This window comes from Sarcophilus harrisii, chromosome 4 (assembly GCF_902635505.1).
Source record: "Sarcophilus harrisii chromosome 4, mSarHar1.11, whole genome shotgun sequence".
In the NCBI taxonomy this organism is placed as follows: Eukaryota; Metazoa; Chordata; class Mammalia; order Dasyuromorphia; family Dasyuridae; genus Sarcophilus; species Sarcophilus harrisii.
Window position 1 is genome coordinate 416,490,382 of NC_045429.1, and position 21,714 is coordinate 416,512,095.

Sequence of the window (21,714 nt, forward strand, 5' to 3'; positions counted from 1 at the left end):
TTTAAATTATTCTGCTTATGGTAGCAGACGTTTTTGCAGTTTCTCTGCTTTGAAGGCTTCTTGTTTGGAACCAGAATTTGTAATAAGTGGATCTGTTACTTGCAGAAATATTTTAAAAAACACTACGTGTGTTGATAGTCTTAGAGTTTTAAATTCAAGAAACAGACCCATCTGTGTCCCCTTCTCTGTCCCTCCCTCCCCGCCCCAAGCATTGTAGGTGTATTGTACTGCAGAATATCAATCAAAAAAGGAAGTTTGCAAATCTGCTTCCATTTTTTTCCAGGAAATACCAGAACTCTTGGGAGCAGCAGATGCAGTAAACATGTAGTTAATAATCTGACATGTAGTGAAGTAGAAGTAATACCTACTTATAGTGATAAGTTTTTATGGAATAAAAAATAAAGTCAAGACAAAAAAATACATTGATACTTATTGGCATTCTGAACAAATACCTTTTTTCCCCCCCATTCTTTATTTTCAGATTCTATAATCATGAAACTGTTATGTGACTAGTTAGGTTGTATTTGATAGCATAAACCTGGTAGATTTCTTGTCTTGTTTTTTTTAATTTTTATTTTTTTGCTGAGGCACTTGGGAGGTTAAGTGACTTGTCCAGAGTCACACAACTAGGAAGTGTGAAGTGTCTGAAGGCAGATTTGAACTCAGGTCCTCTTGACATCAGGGCTGGTGCTCTATCCACTGCACCACCTAGCTGGCCCTACTGGTAGATCTCTATCAAATAATCTTGACCTTTAATCATTCACATATCCTATCTCCATTTTTGTAAGTCTGTCTTTCTTTTAATCAAAAAAATATGACAGACTTACTCCTTTTTTCCCCCCCATGCATTAAATTGTTCTGATGTGTGTCTTCTGCTTACATTAAGGTTTGATAATTCTTTTTAGTTCATTGTGATTCGGCCTTTTTCAGTTTTTTTTTTTTTTTTCTCCTTGTTTTGGTGGGGTAGTTGGGGTTAAGTGACTTGCCTGGGATCACACAGCTAGTAAGTATTAAGTATTTGAGGCTCGATTTGATCTCAGGTCCTCCTGACTCCAGGGCAAGTGCTCTATCCACTGCGCCATCTAGCTGCCCCTTTTTCTGTTATTTTATAAAACATATCGTCCTAGATATATTGTAGAAATAACATACTCTAGCATTCATTAGAATTCTGTCTGTGAATTCTGATTCTTTTTCTCTGCAGTACAATAGCAACTCTTACCATTGGGTAATTTTTTTTCTCTAATTCCCAGGGGGAGAGCTTCCGGGGGACATGGTCAAAAAATAGTCATATATCACCTTTTTCTCACAATAAGAATTACGACCATGAGCCCTTTACGACCTTTTCTTTCTTCTTTGTAATTTTTTGCAAGTTAACAGTCTACAAAGAACTTTTTGTTTAAAACAAACTTCATTTAATTTCTTGAGGGGGCTAATGATAAGTCAAGTTTGGGTCTCTGTATGTGTGCTTCCTTGCAGCAGGCCTGGCCTGGAGGAACCCAGCAGATCCTATTACCTTCAACTTGGCAGCAGTTACCTGGGGTGGCTCTACACAATTCCGTTCAGCCTACTGCGGTCATTCCCGAGGCCATGGGGAGTGGCCAGCAGCTAGGAGACTGGAGGCAAGTGTCTTGCTTATTTCTTTGTAAGTAACTATTCAAGAGAGGAGCTGCTACAATATGTGGGACCTAAGGGGGGGTGTAGGGGTTTTTGGGAGAATAAAGAGAGGGAAGAAGAGATGTATCCTTACTTTAAAATCTCTGGAAGTATATTATTCAAATGTAATAGAGACCTAGATCATTAAAAAGCTGTGCTAATAAGGTCAAGAAACATCTAGGTTGGTTTTAAAGTTTCTTGGTCAGCAATGTCAGAAAATGTGAGGTAACGTAGTGAAAATGTAAGTCTAGTAAATAATCCCTGTGCCAAGTTTTAAGAGAAAAGCAATCTCTGCCTGTCTCAGATACCTTCCTCCCTCTCTCCTCTTCCTTCCTTTTTTCCTCCCCTCCTTTCCATCACTATTTGGCTACTTCATTGCTTTTTAGTCCCCTTTGATGATGTCTTCCTCAAGGCTGAAAAATTCAGTCCTTTTTGCTTCTTTCTGTTAACCTAGGAATGCGCACTCACATGGCAGCCAGTACAGTACCCTTATGCAGCAGCCCTCTTTGCTGACGAACCACGTGACTCTGGCCACAGCTCAGCCCCTCAACGTTGGAGTAGCTCATGTTGTCAGGCAGCAACAGTCAAGTTCCCTCTCCTCCAAGAAGAACAAGCAGCCGGTCCCAGCTCCGGCCAAGTAAGTAGTTTCTGTGGATTTCACTAGAACCGTGTCCCTGCTTGGGAGGATTTGTCCCCTATTACTTGGGGGGAGTTATAGTGAAGTATCTTGCTTAATGGCAGGTCAGGTCTAGTAGTTACTTGTCAGATAGGATTTTGGATGGTTCATTTTTCTGGAGCTGGATAACTCAGGTCTCTGCTTCCTGATCACAGTCATCCTTTCTGGTGTCAGCTTTTCTTAATGTGTGAGATCATTTTCACAGCTGTCCCATTTGGTGGGAAGGTCTGATAAAAGAATAGTGTTTCTCTTTGTACCTCGTGGCTCTCTGCTTAGGAGCCATTTGCAGTAGTCAGTATGTTTGTTTTCATCATAATTATTATTGGTAGTCAAATTGGTTTAATTATAAAGAAAAAACAACAGGTCTAAAATCCTGTGACCTTTTCTTGCAGAACTGTCTCTACATTGGATGTCTTACCCACCCAAGTCTATTCACTGATTGGGAGCAGCCCACTCCGCACCAATTCTTCCTATAACCCCTTGGTCCCTGCACAAGATCAGCCTCAGCCTATCATCATCCCAGACACCCCTAGCCCTCCCGTGAGCGTCATCACTATCCGCAGTGACACCGACGAGGAGGAGGATAGCAAGTATAAGCCCAGCAGGTAAAGCAGGTGGAGGGGCTGTCTGGCCACGTGGTCCCTGCCCTTGGCTTCGGACTGCGGACTCCCACTGGTGACTCAGCTGCGCCTCTGTGGAAAGCAGGCATTGTGACGGGAAGAAAGGACTCAGAGGAAAGTCATATGGGGAATGTGGCCCGCTTGAGGCTGAGTCCGCTCCCAAGATCCCTCCCCGAGCACTGGGAACAGACTCGGCTGGGAAGTGCTCGTGTCCCATTGTACATTTCAACCAACTAAACCAGTCTTGCAGAGAAGTCAATCAGCAGGTGTTTCTTGAGCTCACAGGGTGCAGTGGCTATGTCCTAAGTGCCTGGGGTGTGTCTTTAAGGGCCAAGATTGTTCCCACCATGAGGAACTCTATAGCTTAAACTGGGGAGATATGAACAAGCCAAAACATATAATACTTCACATTTAGAGAGTATCTGATATGTCTTACGAGCACTTTCACACGTATTATCTTCAGAAATCCTCACAGCAACCCTGTGAGGTAAGCGAGACAGGCGTGTTTCTCTCCATGTTACAGAAACTAGACTGTGTTAGGACTTGCCTGAGGTCACATGGCTCAGAAACAGCAGAAGCAAGGCTAGGACTCCAGCTTCCGAGATGTAGGTTGATGCTCTTCTTACTGTATGCATAGGCTACTTTCTAGAATGAGCCCAAGTAGGGAAAGTCAGAGACGTGGATGGATGGATCGGCCTAGGGGGCTGAGGTAGTCTGAGAAGCCTCCTCAAGGTCATCCTGCGAGTACCAGTCTGATTTTCTTCTTCCACTGGCCAGTTTGCAAAAAGAAACCACAGCTAGAAAGTTTGGCAGGGTTTTGTGAGATGGGATCACCTCCCCACGGACCCTCTACCTCGTTGAGAATCCCAACTGGACATGATGGGGGCAGAGGGAAGAATGGAAAGGATGCCTTTGGAGAGCTGATAGTTAAATGAGGGGGGGAAAGGAGGATGTATGTACAGAAAATAACAAGAGAAACAGCTAGTTGTATATAAATAAACTCAAGTGAATTAGTATGCAGATCACAGGAGCACTCTCAGTCAGATGGGCTTCACCAGGAAATTTCCTTAAAAAGGAATATGGGGCAAGGGGGCACTTGTAAAGCTGGGTTTTGAAGATGTTGACTTGGATTGGGGGAGATTAAAAGAGAAGAACATTTCAAGTGGGGAGAAGTGGATTGTGCAGTGGCCCAGCAGAGAAGAGGAACACAGAACATGTGGGCTGTGTGGAACAATATTGCTTAACCAACGCAGAACCAAATCTCTTGGGAAATAATGAGAAACGAGGTCAGGGAGATGGTCTTTACTGCATGTGATGGGAAGTAGAGATTTGAGTCCATAGGGTGTCAGCCACCCTAGACTCTTGACTTCTCAAGAGTGACATAAAAGTGGTATTTGAGAAGATTATTCTATTAGGTTTGCTTAGGATGTCTGGAAAGGGCTAGAGCCCTGAGGCAAGCTCTCCAGCTAGTAGGAGGCTTTGCTGAAAGGACACTTGGGTTTTCATGAACTCTCTCCTCTGCAGCTCCAGCTTGAAGCCAAGGTCCAATGTCATCAGCTATGTTACTGTCAATGACTCTCCTGACTCCGACTCATCTCTGAGCAGTCCATATTCTACAGATACTCTGGCTGCAATTCGGGGCAATACAGGGCCCCTCCTAGAAGGATCTGGTCGGGTCGTGACTGATGGCCCTGGGGCACGAACCATCATTGTGCCACCCCTGAAAGCTCAGCTTGGTGACTGCACAGTGGCAACCCAGGCCTCAGGTGGGTGTCGAAGAGGTGCAAAGGTACACATGCCTGGCAGGAAATTCTCTTTTGATCATCTCTGTTCTGTTTCCTTGGAGTTAAATCTTTACCTTTCCTAGTTATCCACACTAATGTTGGAGAGCAGTCACATAGCATTATCTAAAAATCAGCTGCTCAAAAAAATCAGTTCCATTTGGCTTTGCAGCCCACGATAGAATTGTTTTTGGCAACAGATTTACTTGTGTTGTGTCAGTTGATGTTTAAAATGAAGGGCATTTCCTGAAGTATCCAGTTGCTATATATTGTATGTAACTTATACTTCACCATATTCAATATGTATTGGTCTACCTGTCATCTAGGGGAGAGGGGGTGGGGGGTGGAGGGAAAGAGGGGAAAATTTGGAACAAAAGGATTTGCAACTGTCAGTGCTGAAAAAATACTCATGCATATATCTTGTAAATAAAAGGCTATAATAATAATAAAAAAAAAAGGTTAAGAGAACAATGGAAAAAGAAGTATCAGTTACTTTAAAAATACTAAAATATACTTTGATATAGGAATGACACTGTGAGATAATGGCTTGAAATTACAAATAGGCACCAGATAACCCAAAGTTGGGTAATCCTGAAGTAGTTGATTGCAATATTGCAATCAGCCAAGATTTCTTCAGATTTTAAGATAACACTGTTGGTAGCAGTGTAGGAAAGGACAAGATCAGGATCATGTCACATAGTTTGCTTTTTATTTTGCTTTTTTTCTGTATATTCATTTTCTTTAGAATCTGAGAGAGTGGGCCCTCCAGCTCAGTTACATGATTAGTCATTACTAGAGACTATCCTGTTGGTGGGTGATGGATTCAGAGCCACCTGGAATATGGTTTTTCTAGCCTAACTTATGTAATACTGCAGTTGTCATATTTCTGTCTGGGATTTGAGATTTGAAATCTAGGATTAGAAAATCTTTCCAATGCAGACAGGTGAAGCCACATCCTATCAAGCCAATAGACAGAATTTTTAGGCAGGCCCACTGCTATTCCATTCTCACTGAGAAAGTACAAGAACTTTAGGGTAACCAAGAAGCCACTGAGCAAATACCCCACATGTTGTTTTGCACTGATGAGACATGGATCATAGAATTAGATTTTCTTATTCTGAAGGCATGATGGTTTAACTAAAAAACTGATGTGTCATGAACTTGTTTTGAGGGCTTTCGATTGATGCTTTAGTATTTATGATGTAATTAGGGATTCTTTTTTTTCCTTGTGCTCATTAAAGTTACATATAAAATTTGATTTGAGGAAGTAGGATACCCACAAAGCAACATCTAATTCATTATAGTGCTAACTCCATACATTGGTGTTACAGGTATTTGAAGTGTGAGGGTAATAATGAAATTAGCTTAGTTTCACTAAAGAGCTATCCACTGAAGACTAACTCCTCATGATCCTTTTTCAGGCCTCCTGACAAATAAGACCAAGCCAGTTGCCTCCGTGAGCGGTCAGCCTTCTGGCTGCTGTATCACCCCCACAGGGTACCGGGCACAGCGTGGGGGAGCAAATGTAGCACAGCCGCTCAATCTTAGCCAGGTAAGCATTAAGGACTGCTGGGTTCTGTTTAAGGCCCCTCTTCCAGGCTTCTCTTGGAGAATCCCAGGTCCCACTGGAGGGAGGACCAAATAAAGCCAAATGAAGTCCCCTTTGGTGTGCTTTGTCCTTTGCCATATCTGCGGATGCCATGTTTCTTCTCTCCATCGACGAACAGCTTTGCACCCCATGAGATCCTTCTGCTTTCCCCAGAGTGTGGAGAGAGCCTGGCATGTCTAGGGCAAGACCTGGTTCTGCATTTTCCCATGCTTTGCTGCTTCTGGCCTCCACATTGGAACCTTTTCCTTCTCAGAGTTTACTCAGTCTCCACATGGGTCTAAGAAAAAAGGGATCCAGTTCTCTGGCTGGCTGAGCAACTGTCCTCAGTCCTTATTGCTGGGTCTAAAATTGTGCTTCCCTTTTCTGTCTAACCCTCTGCTTGGCCAGGGATGACAGTTTCATTGTTTGAAGTGTCTTTGTCTTGGCTGATAATTTAGCGGAAGGTGGGGTGGTGAGGCAAAGGGAGGTTCGTGGTGTCTCCATGAAGCCGGGAAGTAGCACAGGAGCACCGGGTGGCATGTGTCCAAGGGGTGAAGGGAAGAGAGGAGAAACTTGGGGGATCTGAGATGAAAATCAGGTGAGACCAAAGTTTAGAAAATATGACTCGGCAAGGAAAAGCTACTTGAAGAGCGGAAGGCCAAGGCGTGCTCCTCTAGGAGCCTGGGTTTGAGGGTATTCCGAGGAGGACCGTCCCCCAGAGAGGGGCAGGGACGGGGGCGTAACAGATCAGGGGCCAGAGAGGAGCCTCCGTCGCCATCGCCTCAGTGCTCTGAGCCAGAGTGACCGCTCCAACCCTCACTGGCTTTCTTCCTCCTTCCAGAACCAGCAGCCAACAGCTCCAGCCTTGCAAGAGAGAAGCGCCAACCCTGCCCCGCGACGGCAGCAAGCACTCGTGGCCCCACTCTCCCAGGCCCCCTACGCCTTTCAACACGGCAGTCCTCTGCACTCGGCAGGACGCCCGCACCTGGCCCCAGCCCCTGCCCACCTGTATGCCTATGCTGCCCCCACCTCTGCAGCAGCTCTGGGCTCCACCAGCTCCATTGCACAGCTCTTCTCCCCCCAGGGATCCTCGAGGCACACTGCGGCCTACACCGCCCACCCTAGCACCCTGGTCCACCAGGTCCCTGTCAGTGTGGGGCCGAGCCTTCTCACCTCGGCCAGTGTGGCTCCTGCCCAGTACCAGCAACAATTTGCCACCCAGTCCTACATTGGGTCTTCTCGAGGCTCAACAATTTATACTGGATACCCACTGAGTCCCACAAAGATCAGCCAGTATTCCTATTTGTAATCAGTGGGCATGGGGACAGGGGCATGATAACCATCCATTTCTGGCAGCGGTCTTGGAAGTGGGGAATATCAAGTCCTTCCCTTAACCTCACTTAACAGCCCCCTGCTAGCCCTGTCCAGGGAGCCAGCCAAAGCAGAAGGAAGGTTGTTGTTTTTTCCCCTGGGAATCTGTGTCCGTGTTGACGGCATTGTTGTAGTCTCCCAAAGGCTGTTCTATTTTTTTTTTAAATCTTTGTTTTCTGACAGTGTTTCTGCTGATTGAAGAATTCAGCTCTCCACCTTCTGCATAGGGGGCCGACCCCTTCTGTTACCAAGAAAAAGGGACCATTTTAAGGTTGTCCTCTGGAAAATCTTTTAACTCTGACACGATTTATAAAAATGCTTTTAAAGACAGGTCCCTTTTTATTTAATGCCATATTGTTGTAACTGCTGATCCAAGGAAGATGCTGATGTGATCACAAGTGAGAGAAGAGGAAAGTTCTCATTTTAAATTTGTTTTGAACAAAGGCTCATCTGCCTTGTTGGTTTTAGCAGCAACTTGCACATCACTTGCATGTTTCTATCAGGCATTTCTCCCCCTTCACCTCCCACCCCAAAGAGAGTAGTGCACATTTTAGCTATCTGGACATTTTTCAACTCTTTGATGTTTTAGTTTTGTCTCAGTGACTTGGATTGTTCTCACTAGGCAGCGGCTCTTTCTGCAAAACTTGTTACATATCACTTAGTGTTGTTCTTGGGGTGCCCTCAGTTACTCCTGTGCTTGATGTAAAGCCACGTGATCAGGCAGCTCATCATTGGCTGGTAACGGAGTGTGGGGAAAATCCACACCCATCGTGAAAGGCTCCATGTATTCTTTTTAAATTATTTTTTAAAAGTCTGTGATTCAGCTTAACTTTTATCATTGCAAAAGCCATTAAATTAAGGTGATTATTATTATTATTATTATTATTATTATTGTTGTTGTTGTTGTTGTTGTTGTTGTTAACGTTATTGTCTTAGCTGTTGTGTGGTTTTACCCTTCCTGTCTGAATTCTCTCCAAGATCTAATTGTATTATGTGATACTGGTAGAGGTGGGCCTGACCTCACAGACTGTAAGGGATGGGAGAGCAGTGCTTAAGCGGTTGATTTGGAATTTTCATTAGACACCGGATCTCTCCCAGGGCAGAATTTCTTTACTAAGAAGCACAGGGCTTTTTTCTTCCCGATATTTTTCCCCCCTCACCTTGCCTTTTATTTTATGTGATTTGCTTGAAGAGGAAGTTAAAGGACATGTTATGTATAGCTTTTTATACTTCAGAAAGAGTAGCTTCCTTGGTATGTCAGCAGCAAACGGAATGCTCTCTCATTAAGACTTATACAATAAGTGCATGTTGGAATTGTGGAAAGCAAAAAAAAGCAAAAAAAAAGCAAAAAACAGATTTTAAAAATTTATTACCGAATTTAAAAATATTTTAGAAGTTTTGTAATGGTGGTGTTTTAATATTTTGCATAATTAAATATGTACATATCGATTAGAAAAACTATAACACAGTTTTCCTGCTAACCCCAAATGTTCTTTGTAATCAAAATGTGTAGTGACTACACTTGAACTCTGTACTTGGTGTGTGTGTCTGACCCTCCAATGTTCCCCAGGGATGGAATCTATGTCTCCATTGTATTTAAACCAAAATGAATTGATCTGTGTCAGAATGTATGTGAACAAATTGCATTTTTTAGAGCACATCACCGTAGCACTGAGTGAGAGAGCAGCGGAGGGAGGCGCCCGCAAGGAGCGGAGACCTTGGGATTGTTTTGCACAGGTGTGTGTGGTGAGGAGCTGTTTGGTGTGTCTCTTCCCTCCTTCCCTCTCACCCCCACCCCCGCCCTTTTTATTGTAGTGCCTTATATGATAATGTAGTGTTTCAGCCCCGTGGACCCTCTGCAGTTCACTGAGCTTTATCCGAGCAGGATCGTAGCTAGCGTGTTGTGTAAGTGCATTGTTCTCAGTTTCCCTGTCAGCATTAAAAAGAATTAAAAGCAACTCCGCTTGATTTTTGAGCCTCAGCTAATTTTCTCAGAAACTTTGCTTTTCATGTGGCTCTCATGCTGTGTATTTGCTGTCATGCTCCTGTGAGAGAGTTCAGGAAGCAGGTGATTAAAAACCAAGCAATATTTAGAGATTAAAAAAAATTTTTTTTTTTTCTTGAAAGCATGTGCAATCACTTTTAGGATGAATTTTTTTTCCAGTGTGGCACTCACTCTCCTGCTAATAGTTGACATTCCTTGTAAAATATTTGCTTGTTTTGGGGGGGGGGGGAAACTTTAAAAACTGATGTGTTTATACCAAAGAGCCTGTTGTGTAGCTCATTGTGTCCCCGTTTCATGAGGGAGGAGCTTTGTGATACCACTGGTGACAGGGAACTCACAGAGGTTTCTTAGTAGGAAAAATAATAGTATTAAGAGGAAGAAACTGAAACCCCATAGGTCATGAGGGAATGTGTGATTTCAGTTAACAACTACTTGTTTATTCCTGGGGACTTTTGAGCCATGGGATTGTCCTTGTGTCCTGAGCTCCTTGCCCAGGTGAGTTGAGGGTGTTGAGGAGATGAAAGCAGCAAGGTCCTCAAGATGTTTGGGGGTGGGGAGCCGCTCCACTTGGTTAGGACTGGTTCTGTTTAGAGATGGTGTCAGGGAGGTGCCAGATGGAGACAGGAGATTTCACTGGGCCCTGATCCGGGGCAAACACTGAGGAGTTGAATATTTGGAGTCTCTTCTTCCAAGAAGTCAGGACTTCCGAGATGGGACAGGTGGTCATTTGTACAGCCTGACAGGAGCCGGTCTGTGTTGTGTATATTTGGAGTCATTTCATTAAGGTGTATTTTTGGCACTATGTCATGAAAACTAAGCAGTCCTTGGTGTTGAAAAGAGTTTTTGGTTGGTTTTGGTCGGCATGTGTGAACTTGTCTATTTATTGCCAAACACATGCTGATTTTCTTACCCACTATACACGTTCTGAATGAAATTCCTGTTCTGTCACTTGGTTCTCCAGAGAACAGGGTGTGTGTGTGTGTTGTGTGTGTGTGTGTGTGTGTGTGTGTGTGTGTTTCTTTTTTTTTCCATGGAAACCATGAGATGCAGAAAAACCTACTCTCCCAAAGCCAACAAGTAGATCTCATTTAAAATACAAGTCTGACTCCACTGAACAAGGAATGACCAACATTGTGTGCTGTTATTATTAATTACGTTTCTAGACTTGTAGCTTTAAGCATTTTTAGCAATTCTCAGTCTGAGGCTGCAAATTGGTGTATTCGACTGACTAAGATTACATTGCATGTGCTTGTTGAGAAGGGCATTATCTGGAGAAATGGTTTGAGACTATCTTTGTAGCTTAGACTAGAGGGGGGAATCCCACTGAGCTTAGTGAGTAGTAGGGCTTGCCCAGAATGACCTGAAATCGAATCGGCTTAAGGAAATCTTGCCAAGCGTTAGGCCCTCCCTCACAAGACACTTTCTCCCATGTCTTACTACAAGGCAAGAGGAAGCAGGGAGAGGCTTGCTGGAATCGGTGTCCTCTGTCTGTGGGGTTGCTAGGTAGAGGCGGGGGTGACTCCGGGTTCTTCAGGAACACTCACGGGGTAACAGTGACTGTCGGTCCTGGCTGGGAATCCATGGACAGAGAAGCGAATCTCAGGCCAGGCCTGGTGATTCTGGATATCTGTCCATCTGCTCATCTCTAGTGAGACAAGTGAGGGCTGCCCCCCACCAGCCTCTCAGAGGAATCGATACATCTCATTTTGTCACCGTTCTGCAGAATCCATTGGTAGTAGGATGGTTGGTTTGGGGACAAGGCATGTAATGAATTTGCCTCTCAGTGATAGGAATGGCCTGAGCCTGCTTCCTTTTTGATTTTTTTTTTTTTAAACTGATGGATGGTGCAGCATGTCTACATGGTTGTTTGTTGCTAAACTTTATATAATGTGTGATTTCAGATTCAGCTTGAAAAATAATCTCACTACATGTAGCAGTACATTATATGTACATTATATGTAATGTTAGTATTTCTGCTTTGAATCCTTGATATTGCAATGAAATTCCTACTTTATTAAATGTATTTGATATGCTAGTTATTGTGTGCGATTTAAACTTGCTTTCCCCCTTTTTCTGGTTGTGCTCTTCCTTTTACAAACCTCTAGAAACAGGTAGTTTCTGAGAATTACTGATCTATGTTTGTATTGCAGATGTACTTAGGGGATATGTAAAATAATCATTTTAACAAAAGAAATATAGATATTTAAAATTTAATACTAACTATGGGAAAAGGGTCCATTGTGTAAAACATAGTTTATCTTTGGATTCAATGTTTGTCTTTGGTTTTACAAAGTAGCTTGTATTTTCAGTATTTTCTACATAATATGGTAAAATGTAGAGCAATTACAATGCATCAAATAAAATGGGTTAATTTTCTGATCCATAAGGCTGCTTGTGACTCATGTTGGGGAGAGGGTGAATAGGGTGGGGCATCGGGATCAATTTCAGTTTGGTAAAATTCTACCCTGTGCATCCCAAAAGCGCTACGGCCAAGCTGTAGATGACAACTCTGTGAGGGGCATTCGCACCTAATGGTGCTCTCAAAAGTTCTCTCGGGCCCATCTGGACTAGGACCTGGAAGCCGGCCTAGCAGCAGCAGCTAATTAAGCTTTATTTTCCCCAGTGCTGTCATTAAACATCCACTGCTGCAGAAAGAAAAGGAATTAGCCCTAGGAAGATATTCTTCTCTGCCCTCCTCCCCACCTCCCCGCTGCTCCCTTTGGGTGCTGCATCCTGGAGGCTTCCACTTCCCTTGGGAGACTAGGTACCTCCACTAGCCTTCCATAGTTTGCAAATTGAATCTCATTTCTCCAATAAAGTGCATGGGTGTCGGAGCCATGGAGAATTTGCCGGGAGACAGTTTCCCAGAGTCCATTACTGTTGGCTCCTGAAATGTGTGACTTTTTCAGGTGAATGTCTGGGGCCCAGTGCACCGGAATTTTTATACTCTGAGGGGCTTGTAGAGTTGTTGGGGCTGTAGAAACAGGGAGCATTTATTAGGCACCTACTATGTTTTGGACACTGCTAAAAGCTGAGCATAGAAAGCCAGAAGATATCCTCTCAAGGGGCTCATTGTCTAATGGATGAGGCAACACAGAAGCAACAACATATGAACAAATGTAAGATAAACTGGGAAACAATAGAAAGCACTGGAACTAAGAGGATTATGAAAGGCATCTTGTAGAAACTGGGATTTGTAGGGGATCAGGGAAGCTAGGAGACTGAGATGAGTGTCTCAGGCATGGACAAGGGACAGAGAAAATGCCTTTAGTTTGGACGTGGAGGGTCTTCTAGGAAGAAAGGTCAGCCATCTACTATAGCTCACAAATTCTTTGTGGGCTGGGGAGGAAAAGGACCTGAAAGGAGGATGCTCATCTGGAAGATGTGAAGCTTTGAATGCAAAACAGCATTTTCTGTTGGATCCTGGAGGTGATGGGGAGCCACTGCAGTTAATTGATGGGGGCAGGATGGGTGACTAGGTCGGATCCTGAGTTAGGATGAGCGATATCTGAGTGGAAGGAGAAAAGAGGGAATAGCCGGGAGGGCTCCCGTGGCAGGGAGATCAACCAGAAGTCACTTGCAGTAGTCCAGGGTGAGGTGATGCATCAGGGTGCTGGTGATGTCAGAAGAGAAAGGGGCACATAGGAGAGAAGCTACAAAGGCTGAAATGAGCAGTCCTTGGCAACCCCTTGAATATGGGATATGAAAAAGAGTCGGATGACACCTCGATTGTGACAGTAATGGAAGCGGGGAGGAAAGACATTGAATTCAGTCTTGGTTATACATCGAGTTCAACATTGTTTGAGGTATCTAATAGGCAGTTGGAGGTTTGAGGTTAGGACTGGATACATCTGAGAATCAGCAGCACAGAGATGATTGAAACCATGGGAACTGATGAAATCACCAAGCAAAATATAGTGGGAGAAGAAGAGAGCCTTAGGATGGGGTCCTATGTGCCTCATGGCAGACATGGTGCGTATGGGAGATCCAGCAAAGGAAACGAGTGGTCAGACAGGTGGGAGGAGTGTTCTAGAAACCTAGAGAGAGGAAGAGAGAGAGATCAACAATGGCAGTGGTCTCAGAATGATCAAGAAAGGTAAAAACAAAAAAGGCCATTAGATTGGCTGATCATTGGTACCTATGGAGAGAGTAGTTTTAGGCAAACAATGGGGTTGGAAGCCAGCCAGCCTGAGGAGGCAGTGCAATGGTGTGGAAGAAAAACATTTCATTTGGAGTTAGGATCTGAGTTCAAGTTTCATCTGTCATTTCTTACAGGACTTTGGGAAGCTCACTTCTCACCCCACCCCTCGCCCTCCATCAATAAAATGAATGAATAGCACTAGATGATTTAACATCTGAATTGACAAGTATCCGATGTAGATTAGAACTATGTTAAATCCTCCATTATCTGATTATTTTAGGCAAGTAATGGCCTAGATAATCCTAGGCGAATCCCCAAATAACTCCAATTTGGGGTGCCTGTATATGAGGGGGGCGGGGTGAGGACAATTTTCCTACAACATTGACATAAAAGGCATTGTCAAAGATGATGCACCTAGAGACAGAAGGTGGGTAAGTTATGAATAAAAACTGGATGAACAGGCTGAGTGTGCTACATTGATGCTTACCTATGAGATCATTTTTAAGAAAAAACATAAAGCCTCCCAACACTTTGGATGCAACATCTTCTGAAGGTTTATTTTATGGATAAAATGGGGGGAATAAAGGATGAAGGTCATACCACCATAACTGGAAAGGACCCATACCCATAATCTGGTCCAATTTCCTGATTCTGCAATTTGGGCTGAGAAGTTGTACCCCAGCTCACCCTGGTAGTAGATGTCAAAGTCAAGAATATTGTAAGATGGTCTGTGATCTGACCCAGTGGCCGTAGGAACTTGTAACCAATGAAATCATGAATCTGCTCTTTATATTCATTCACCGTGTTTGCGGGCATATCTTTATACATCAACATATCAAACACACGAGATTTTGTTAGTGTGGGAATTTGCCTCAGTATAAATCTGAAGGTAGAGTCTCTGGCAGTTTGCTGAAGTCAAGCCATTAAGTGACAACTTGACAAGTGGCTATTGGAGTGGCAGGAGTGGATTATGATCCTAGGTCTTCCTGATTTCAAGTTAATCAACATTTATTAAGCATCTATCATGTGTCAGGCCCTGTGCTGAACTACGGGGATACAAAGAAAGGCAAAAGACAGATCCTGCTCTTAACGAGCTTACAGTCTAATGGGAAAAACAACTAAATCCAGCATTCAATCTATGATGTCAGGTTACCTCTTGATCTTTATTCCTATTATTTTGGTGCAGTGTCTATGACTTCACTGGTACAGAGAACTAGTAAGAAACTGTTTCAAAGCAGATCCATAGTTTCTCTACAACTTAAAAGGTCTTAAATTTTCCTCTGGCCTTAAGGGATCAAGAGACTTGTCCAGAAAAGAGAAGCCAATATTGTGTCTGAGAGGTGGTCCTGCCTTTTTTTCAACCTCATCTACTGTCTATAACCCCCTTTTCCTACCTAATTATGCTTTGCTTAGATAAACATTAACATTGACTTGGATGCTAGGTGACTCGGTGGATAGAGCTTTAGTCAGGAGGACCTGAATTCAAATTTGATCTCACACTTAGCACTTCCTAGCTGTGTGATCCTGGGCAAGTCACTTAACCCCAATTGCTTCAGCAAATAATTTGGATTCCTTGAACACATACCCTGATGAAAGAGGAAAATGCCATATTTAAAGCCCTTGGGGGAGAGGTCCAGGGAGTCAACAAATGCCCATTTAAGAGAAGACAAATCATACTTTATCATTCAGAAGAACGGAATAGCCTGGTGATTGGGAAAAGCCTCCTTGGGACTGCCATTCTCGAAACTGCACTGACTTGGTTTCATGTCAGGTATGTATCAGGGTCCTCTTTGGGCCTCCCAAGTAATCTCCCTTATATCAAACATCCTTTCAAATAATTGAAAAGTCAATCTTCACATTATTCTATCCCTTGCCCAGATGAAAGGGATTTATTAAGCGCCTACTATGTACCAAGGAAGGGAGAGCAGTTTGTTGAAGATCCCAGAAAACAGCTGGTTTGGTGTCATAGTGCACCAAATGCTGGGCAGCAGGGGAGGGGATACCCTGGAAAGTTCAAATCTCATCTCAAGACTCTTACTAGTTGTATGACTCTGGGCCAGTCACAACCCTGCCTTTCTCATCTGTAAAATGGGGATAACAGCCCCTCCCAGGATTGTTGTAAGGATCAAATGAGGAAATAATTGTAAAGTGTTTAGCACATAATAGTCACTTAATAAATAAATACTTGGCCCTTTCCCTTTCACCTGGGCAAGGGATGACAGAGGTGCTAACTGTCTTCAAGTATTTGCAGGATTATTCGGTAGAAATGAGCATTGGACTATTTTCCTTGATCTTCAAGCTCAGGACTAGGACAGTAAACTAGAATCCCACAACTAGTCTCTGAGACGGTTTGGATGTAAGTTCAGATGGTCCTGCTTCCAGATGCTGCAGCTAGCTGCCTAAAATGTCTGTAGATATACAATATCTATTTAATATGCAATGTATATTATTTTCTTATTGTATATTAATATACAATGTTGTATAAATATTGTATAAAATAATATACAATGTATATTTTCTTATTGTATATTAATATACAGTGTATAGATATTTACACTCTCTAGTTAGAGCTTTGAGAGTTACATTGGAACTACTGTAGAAGGAACTTCTTGTTTCTTTCAAAGAAGGATATTCTGTTTAGTCACGGGCTTGGTATTATATAACACCAGCTTTTGTTAGAGAACCAACTAATTCTAAATCAAATTATTATTTTTTGCTGAGGCAATTGGGGTGAAGTGACTTGCCCAGGGTCACACAGCTAGGAAGTGTTAAGTGTGAGAGGAGATTTGAACTCGGGTCCTCCTGACTTCAGGGCTGGTGCTTTACCCACTGCCCCTCTAAATAAAATTCTAATACTTAAACTGCCTGTCATCTTTAACAAGTTCAATAATTTAGTAAAAAAACAAGTGGCTACTGTGTGCCGGACACTGTGTTAAGTGTTAGGACACAAAAAAAGGGCAAGGAGCTTGCCATACATTGCTTTGTCTCTCTGGGACTCAGTTTCCATACCTGTCAAATGAGGGAACTGGACAGCCCCTGTATTCTCTGGTTCCATGGCTCCCTCACTGTCCGCTCTTTCCAGATGCTTCACTTCTATCAAGATTAAACTTACTCTATTTCCCAGCCAAGTGCGGGAGCAAGTCCAGGTATTGGGCACAAGGTGGCGCCAATGAGCTGCAGAAATCGCATCTGGACCGAACCTTTCCGCCACCCTCCCCCTTCTTCCTCCCCATCAACCAACCATTTTTCTTCCTTCTCCTCCCCCACCCAGAGCTCCGCCAGCCCACTCCTCTGAGCCGGGCCAAGAAACCCTCCCTCTTATTGTAGGGAGAAGGAGCAGGACTGAAGGGGAGTTAGAGTTTCTTAAAGGAATCAGTTTTAGAACCACAAATTCAAACCACAGGGACGGGGCTTTGCAGAGGTTTCCCAGGGATCCATATGCCCCCCCAGCTTCCCTTCCCCATCTTACTCCCCCGCGGCCACGGCTGGACGTAGGGGCCAGCTCCCCCGGTCCCCTGCTCATTCTTGGGGAGCCTTCAGCCAGGAGGGAGATAGTTTAGGCTTCTGGCCGTCCCGTAGTGGGACCATCTGTATTTGATCAGCTTGAGAAGGAGGTGGGGGATTAGGGGGGAGGAAGCAGTGAAAGCATTCCAGAGTGGTGAGAGAGACCCAAAGACCCAGAAAAGACAGCACCGCCCCCCACCTTCTGATCCCGGACTCCCCCCGCCTCCCGGGCTAACCCAGGGGTTGAGCCTAAGACGCAGACTGTACACTCCTTCCTTCCCCTTCCAGCTCCACACAGAAGCCTGGCTGCCATGGGGCCCCAAACCCCTCTCCTCGTCCTGTTGCTCCTGTCCCTTCCCAAGTCCCTTCAGGGACAGCAGCAGCACCTCGTGGAGTACATGGAGCGCCGGTTGGCTGCCCTGGAGGTGAGGGTCCCCCATTCCCAGCCGCTTTCCTACGATTCCCCCCCCTAATTAGCTCAGGATCTTTATACGGCCCCCAGCTTGCTCCCTCATCTCCGAGGCATATTGCTGCAAGGGGGTGAGAGACAAGGAAGGACCCTCCTAAGAGGCTGTCTTTGGATCTGCCATTGAGATGCTCTATGCACCCATGGAATTGGTTCCCCAGCTCTGGGCTTCTGGTTTCCCATTTGAACTAAGTGGTGTCTAAGACCCATTCTTAGCTATGAAAATCTAAGATGAGCCCTAAGCATCCCTAATGATGTTGATATTTCCCTGTCACACTTTACTTAAATTGGCCTTAGGAAGAAAAAAGGTTGGATGGTGGAGATAGGAATTGTGAGATGGGGACGATTGCAGCAGAAACTAGAGCTTCCACAGATGTGGAAATAAGACTGTATTGCAAGTTTTAAGGTTCTTTCTCGCATAAGGATTCTCTGACTGATTTGGCTCACAGCTTCTATCCTTTAAGTCCCCAATGGTTGGTATCTTGGGTCATCTGAAATTAGAGCTTCCACAGATGTAGGAACCAAGTGGAAATAACATTGTATTCCAAATTTAAGGTCCCTTCTAGCATTAGGATTCTCTGACTCTATGATCTGGTTCACCGCTTCTAGCCCTTAAGTTCCCAATGGCTGCTATCTCGGATCATCTGGTTCCTATGCCATGGGAATTTGAGGGGTTAGTGAGACTCAGTTGAGACTGTACCTATCCTTTTGTCTGTCTCCTCTCTTTGCCCCTTTCTACTCTTCATCCTTTACCTCAGGAGCGACTGGCCCAGTGCCAGGACCAGAGTAGCCGACATGCTGCTGAGCTTCGGGACTTCAAGAACAAAATGTTACCCCTGCTGGAGGCAGCGGAGAAGGAGCGGGAAACTCTGAGGTCTGAGGCGGACACCATCGCGGGCAGGGTAGACCGGCTGGAGCGGGAGGTTGACTATCTAGAAACCCAGAACCCTGCCCCACCCTGTATCGAGGTGGATGAGAAGGCAACAGGAGGACCTGGGCCCAAGACCAAGGGCAGAAGGAATGAGAAGTATGATATTCTGACAGGTGAGTGATGGAAAAGCAGATTGACCCTAATTCCTCCCAGAATCCCCTTTTCTCCAAGATTTCTTGACTTCATTCCCTCTCTCTAGGATGATGAACTTCCTTAAAGTTAGCTGAGTAAATGCCCGTGATGCATACCTAGGGCTTCTAGGGAGCCAGGAAGCTGTGGATCCCTTTTCTTTCCTGTACTAGAAAAGTACCGCTCAATCCACAGACCACTGGATAGGTGGATGCCAGTTGTCACAGACTGTCCCACCTTGAGGGATGTGAGGTGTTTGTTGTCACAGACTGTCCCACCTTGAGGGATGTGAGCTGTTTGTCCATAACTCTTCTTCTCTTCACCAGAATGTAGCCACACAATCTCCCAGGTGAGATCCATGAAGATCTTGAAGCGTTTTGGGAGCTCGGCAGGGATGTGGACCAAGGACCCACTGGGGCATTCAGAGAAAATCTTTGTGCTTGATGGGACTCAAAATGACACAGCCTACGTCTTCCCACGCTTGCGTGACTTTACCCTCTCAACGGCTGCCCGCAAAGCCTCCCGGGTCCGGCTGCCCTTCCCCTGGGTGGGCACTGGGCAACTGGTCTATGGAGGATTCCTCTATTATGCTCGCAGGCCCCCTGGGGGACCAGGTGGAGGTGAGGATCGAGGGGACATGTTGCAGCTCATCAAATTTCATTTGGCGAACCGGACCGTGGTGGACAGTTCTGTGTTCCCTGCTGAAGGGCTGATCCCGCCCTATGGGCTCTCCAAGGATACGTACATTGACCTGGCAGCTGATGAGGAGGGGCTGTGGGCTGTCTATGCTACCCAGGAGGATGACCAACACTTGTGCCTTGCCAAGCTGGATCCCCAGACCCTGGACACGGAGCAGCAGTGGGACACCCCCTGCCCACGGGAAAACGCGGAGGCCGCCTTCGTCATCTGCGGGGCCCTTTATGTTGTCTATAACACCCGGCCTGCCAGCCGTGCCCGTGTGCAGTGTTCTTTTGATGCCAGTGGTGCTCTGACTCCAGAGCAGGCAGCCCACCCTTACTTCCCCCGTCGTTATGGAGCCCACGCCAGCCTCCGGTACAACCCCCGGGAGCGCCAGCTTTATGCTTGGGATGATGGCTACCAGATTGTCTACAAACTGGAGATGAGGAAGAAGGAGGAAGAAGTTTGAGAGACCCTGCCACCCGTCAACTTTGTCTCACTCAGTTTCCTGTTCCTCAATCACCAGATTCTTCAAATTTGGGTAAATTGTAGTTGAACGCTCCTATTTTATGCTGCTTGGGGCCAAAACACTCATAGCCTTTGGTTTGATATGGAACACAGGCTCCAAAGCCTTGAATTCCAGTTGTAGCCAGAAGGATGAAAATCCCATACCTCATAGTCAAGCTAGCTTTGGTGTCCCCTGCCCCATATCTTTAAATCTCAAACCAAACCGGGAAGAACTGGGTCCAGAGAACTCTGGGCCCTGAATGGGGGGAGGAGGGGAGAAGTGGACAGGGCAGAGACCATAGAGAGTATAGTAGGAAGCAAGCATGGGTTTCAAGCTCTTGGGAGCGGGGCGGTGTAAGGTGCAAAACCCCATAATTCTATGAAGTCACCGAAACTTTCTCCCTGCCACCCTCACCTCACCTCTACCCTAGGAGAACTGAAATTCGTTTAACATTGTTTTACATTGTGGTATTTTTCATTAAATGCGAAAAAAATCAAAACATGTCTTGGTCTTTTATGTCTTTATATAGGGGGAATGGGGGAGAAGGGGATCCTCAAGGCAGATTTCTTCCCTTAATTTCCGTCTCTCTATTTACTGCTCGCCAGAATTCTTACTGGATCTCAGCTGGATTTGTTCTGCTGAGGCACATCCTCCTTGCCCATGTGTCCCCTTCCCCACACCTCCACCCTAGTAGGCTCCTGGGTACATGTTCTTGTCCCTTTGTGTCCTTTTAAGGTCTGATTTGCAAGCACCGTGGCTCAGGGGATGCAGTCGGTTATTTCCCGACCTCCACCCTCTCCCACTATTACAGAGTCATCATTTGAATCCTGGTGATGGAGAGAATTGATGGAAAGCAGCCTGGTTTTAATTCTCAGATGGCTTTCAAACCATAATTCTCATCCTTAAGGACACTGCACCGAACGGTCGGTGGTCCGACAGGGGTCCCCCAAAACCCGGAGACTCGCGTGCTTGTGGATTTGGCCCAAAAGGGTGAAATTCCAACAAAGCGGGGCCCTGAGGAGCGCACCGACCGTTCCTAGCACTGGCTGAAGCTCTCAACCCCTCCTCCCTGCCCAGGCCTGGCTCTTCCCAGTCTCCTGGTTGCACAATTGTTTCTGGTCGAAAACTGAGCTGGTTTTCCTGTTGCCGCAGAGTCTCTGCGGCTTGGCTGAGGGGGCGGGGCAATGGCTATATCCTGGATGGCAAAGCTGCAAAGCCCCCCAAGAGTACCCCTCCCTGCTTCCCATTACTCCTCTCACCCCATCCCCCACTGGAGCTTGGTGCCCAGGACTGAGGCTGGCCTAGAAGGCCGGAAGCTTTAACTCTCTGCTGCTCAGCAGTCCGGCCTGGGGCTCTGATCTGGCACAGAGGGGGATGTCGGTTGGCTGACCCATCCTCCCGGTCCTCGATAGGGAGTGTGGAGGAGGTGGATTGCAATCCGTGGGAAAGGAGGGTGATAGTTCCAGTCTGGAGTCTGTGAGAGCTGCTGTTCCTCCTATTACAGGGGACAAAGCCCTAGTCAAACCCTCCACATCCTCCCAGGGCTTCCTTTTGTGAGGGGAGGGGAGGAGAGACTCCATGTTGCACTCGGTCAGTTCTGGGATGAGGGGCAGATTTGGACATTGTTGACTGGAGAGATGTTACTTCTCCAGACCAGGGCAGC

The 21,714-nt window shown here is 45.5% G+C and overlaps 2 protein-coding genes across 7 annotated transcripts in view; both read left to right on the plus strand.

The window, feature by feature from the left end:
- HIPK1 (homeodomain interacting protein kinase 1) overlaps positions 1-12,076 on the plus strand; it is a 46,542-nt gene extending 34,466 nt beyond the window's left edge. For 2 of the 6 annotated variants that reach the window (XM_031967325.1, XM_031967328.1), the window contains 6 exons: positions 1,477-1,619; positions 2,108-2,290; positions 2,722-2,934; positions 4,474-4,715; positions 6,152-6,282; positions 7,160-12,076. In XM_031967325.1, the coding sequence (XP_031823185.1) occupies positions 1,477-1,619; positions 2,108-2,290; positions 2,722-2,934; positions 4,474-4,715; positions 6,152-6,282; positions 7,160-7,627 (1,380 nt within the window). In that variant the 3' untranslated portion in view covers positions 7,628-12,076. The remainder of the gene's footprint in view (positions 1-1,476; positions 1,620-2,107; positions 2,291-2,721; positions 2,935-4,473; positions 4,716-6,151; positions 6,283-7,159) is intronic. The other 4 variants (XM_031967327.1, XM_031967329.1, XM_031967330.1 and 1 more) reach the window with 3 other exon arrangements.
- A 5,088-nt stretch (positions 12,077-17,164) lies between these two features.
- On the plus strand, positions 17,165-20,550 carry OLFML3 (olfactomedin like 3). The gene is made up of 3 exons (XM_031967331.1): positions 17,165-17,764; positions 18,564-18,849; positions 19,192-20,550. The coding sequence occupies exons 1-3, from the start codon at positions 17,651-17,653 to the stop codon at positions 20,010-20,012; spliced, it is 1,221 nt and encodes a 406-aa protein (XP_031823191.1). The 5' UTR covers positions 17,165-17,650; the 3' UTR covers positions 20,013-20,550.
- The last annotated feature ends 1,164 nt before the right edge of the window (positions 20,551-21,714 follow it).

Coding starts and splice junctions, on each gene's coding strand:
- OLFML3 (XM_031967331.1), top strand. CDS start 17,651: ATGGGGCCCCAAACCCCTCTCCTCGTCCTGTTGCTCCTGTCCCTTCCC. Junction 17,765..18,563: donor GCCGGTTGGCTGCCCTGGAG/GTGAGGGTCCCC, acceptor CCTTTACCTCAG/GAGCGACTGGCCCAGTGCCA. Junction 18,850..19,191: donor GAAGTATGATATTCTGACAG/GTGAGTGATGGA, acceptor TCTCTTCACCAG/AATGTAGCCACACAATCTCC.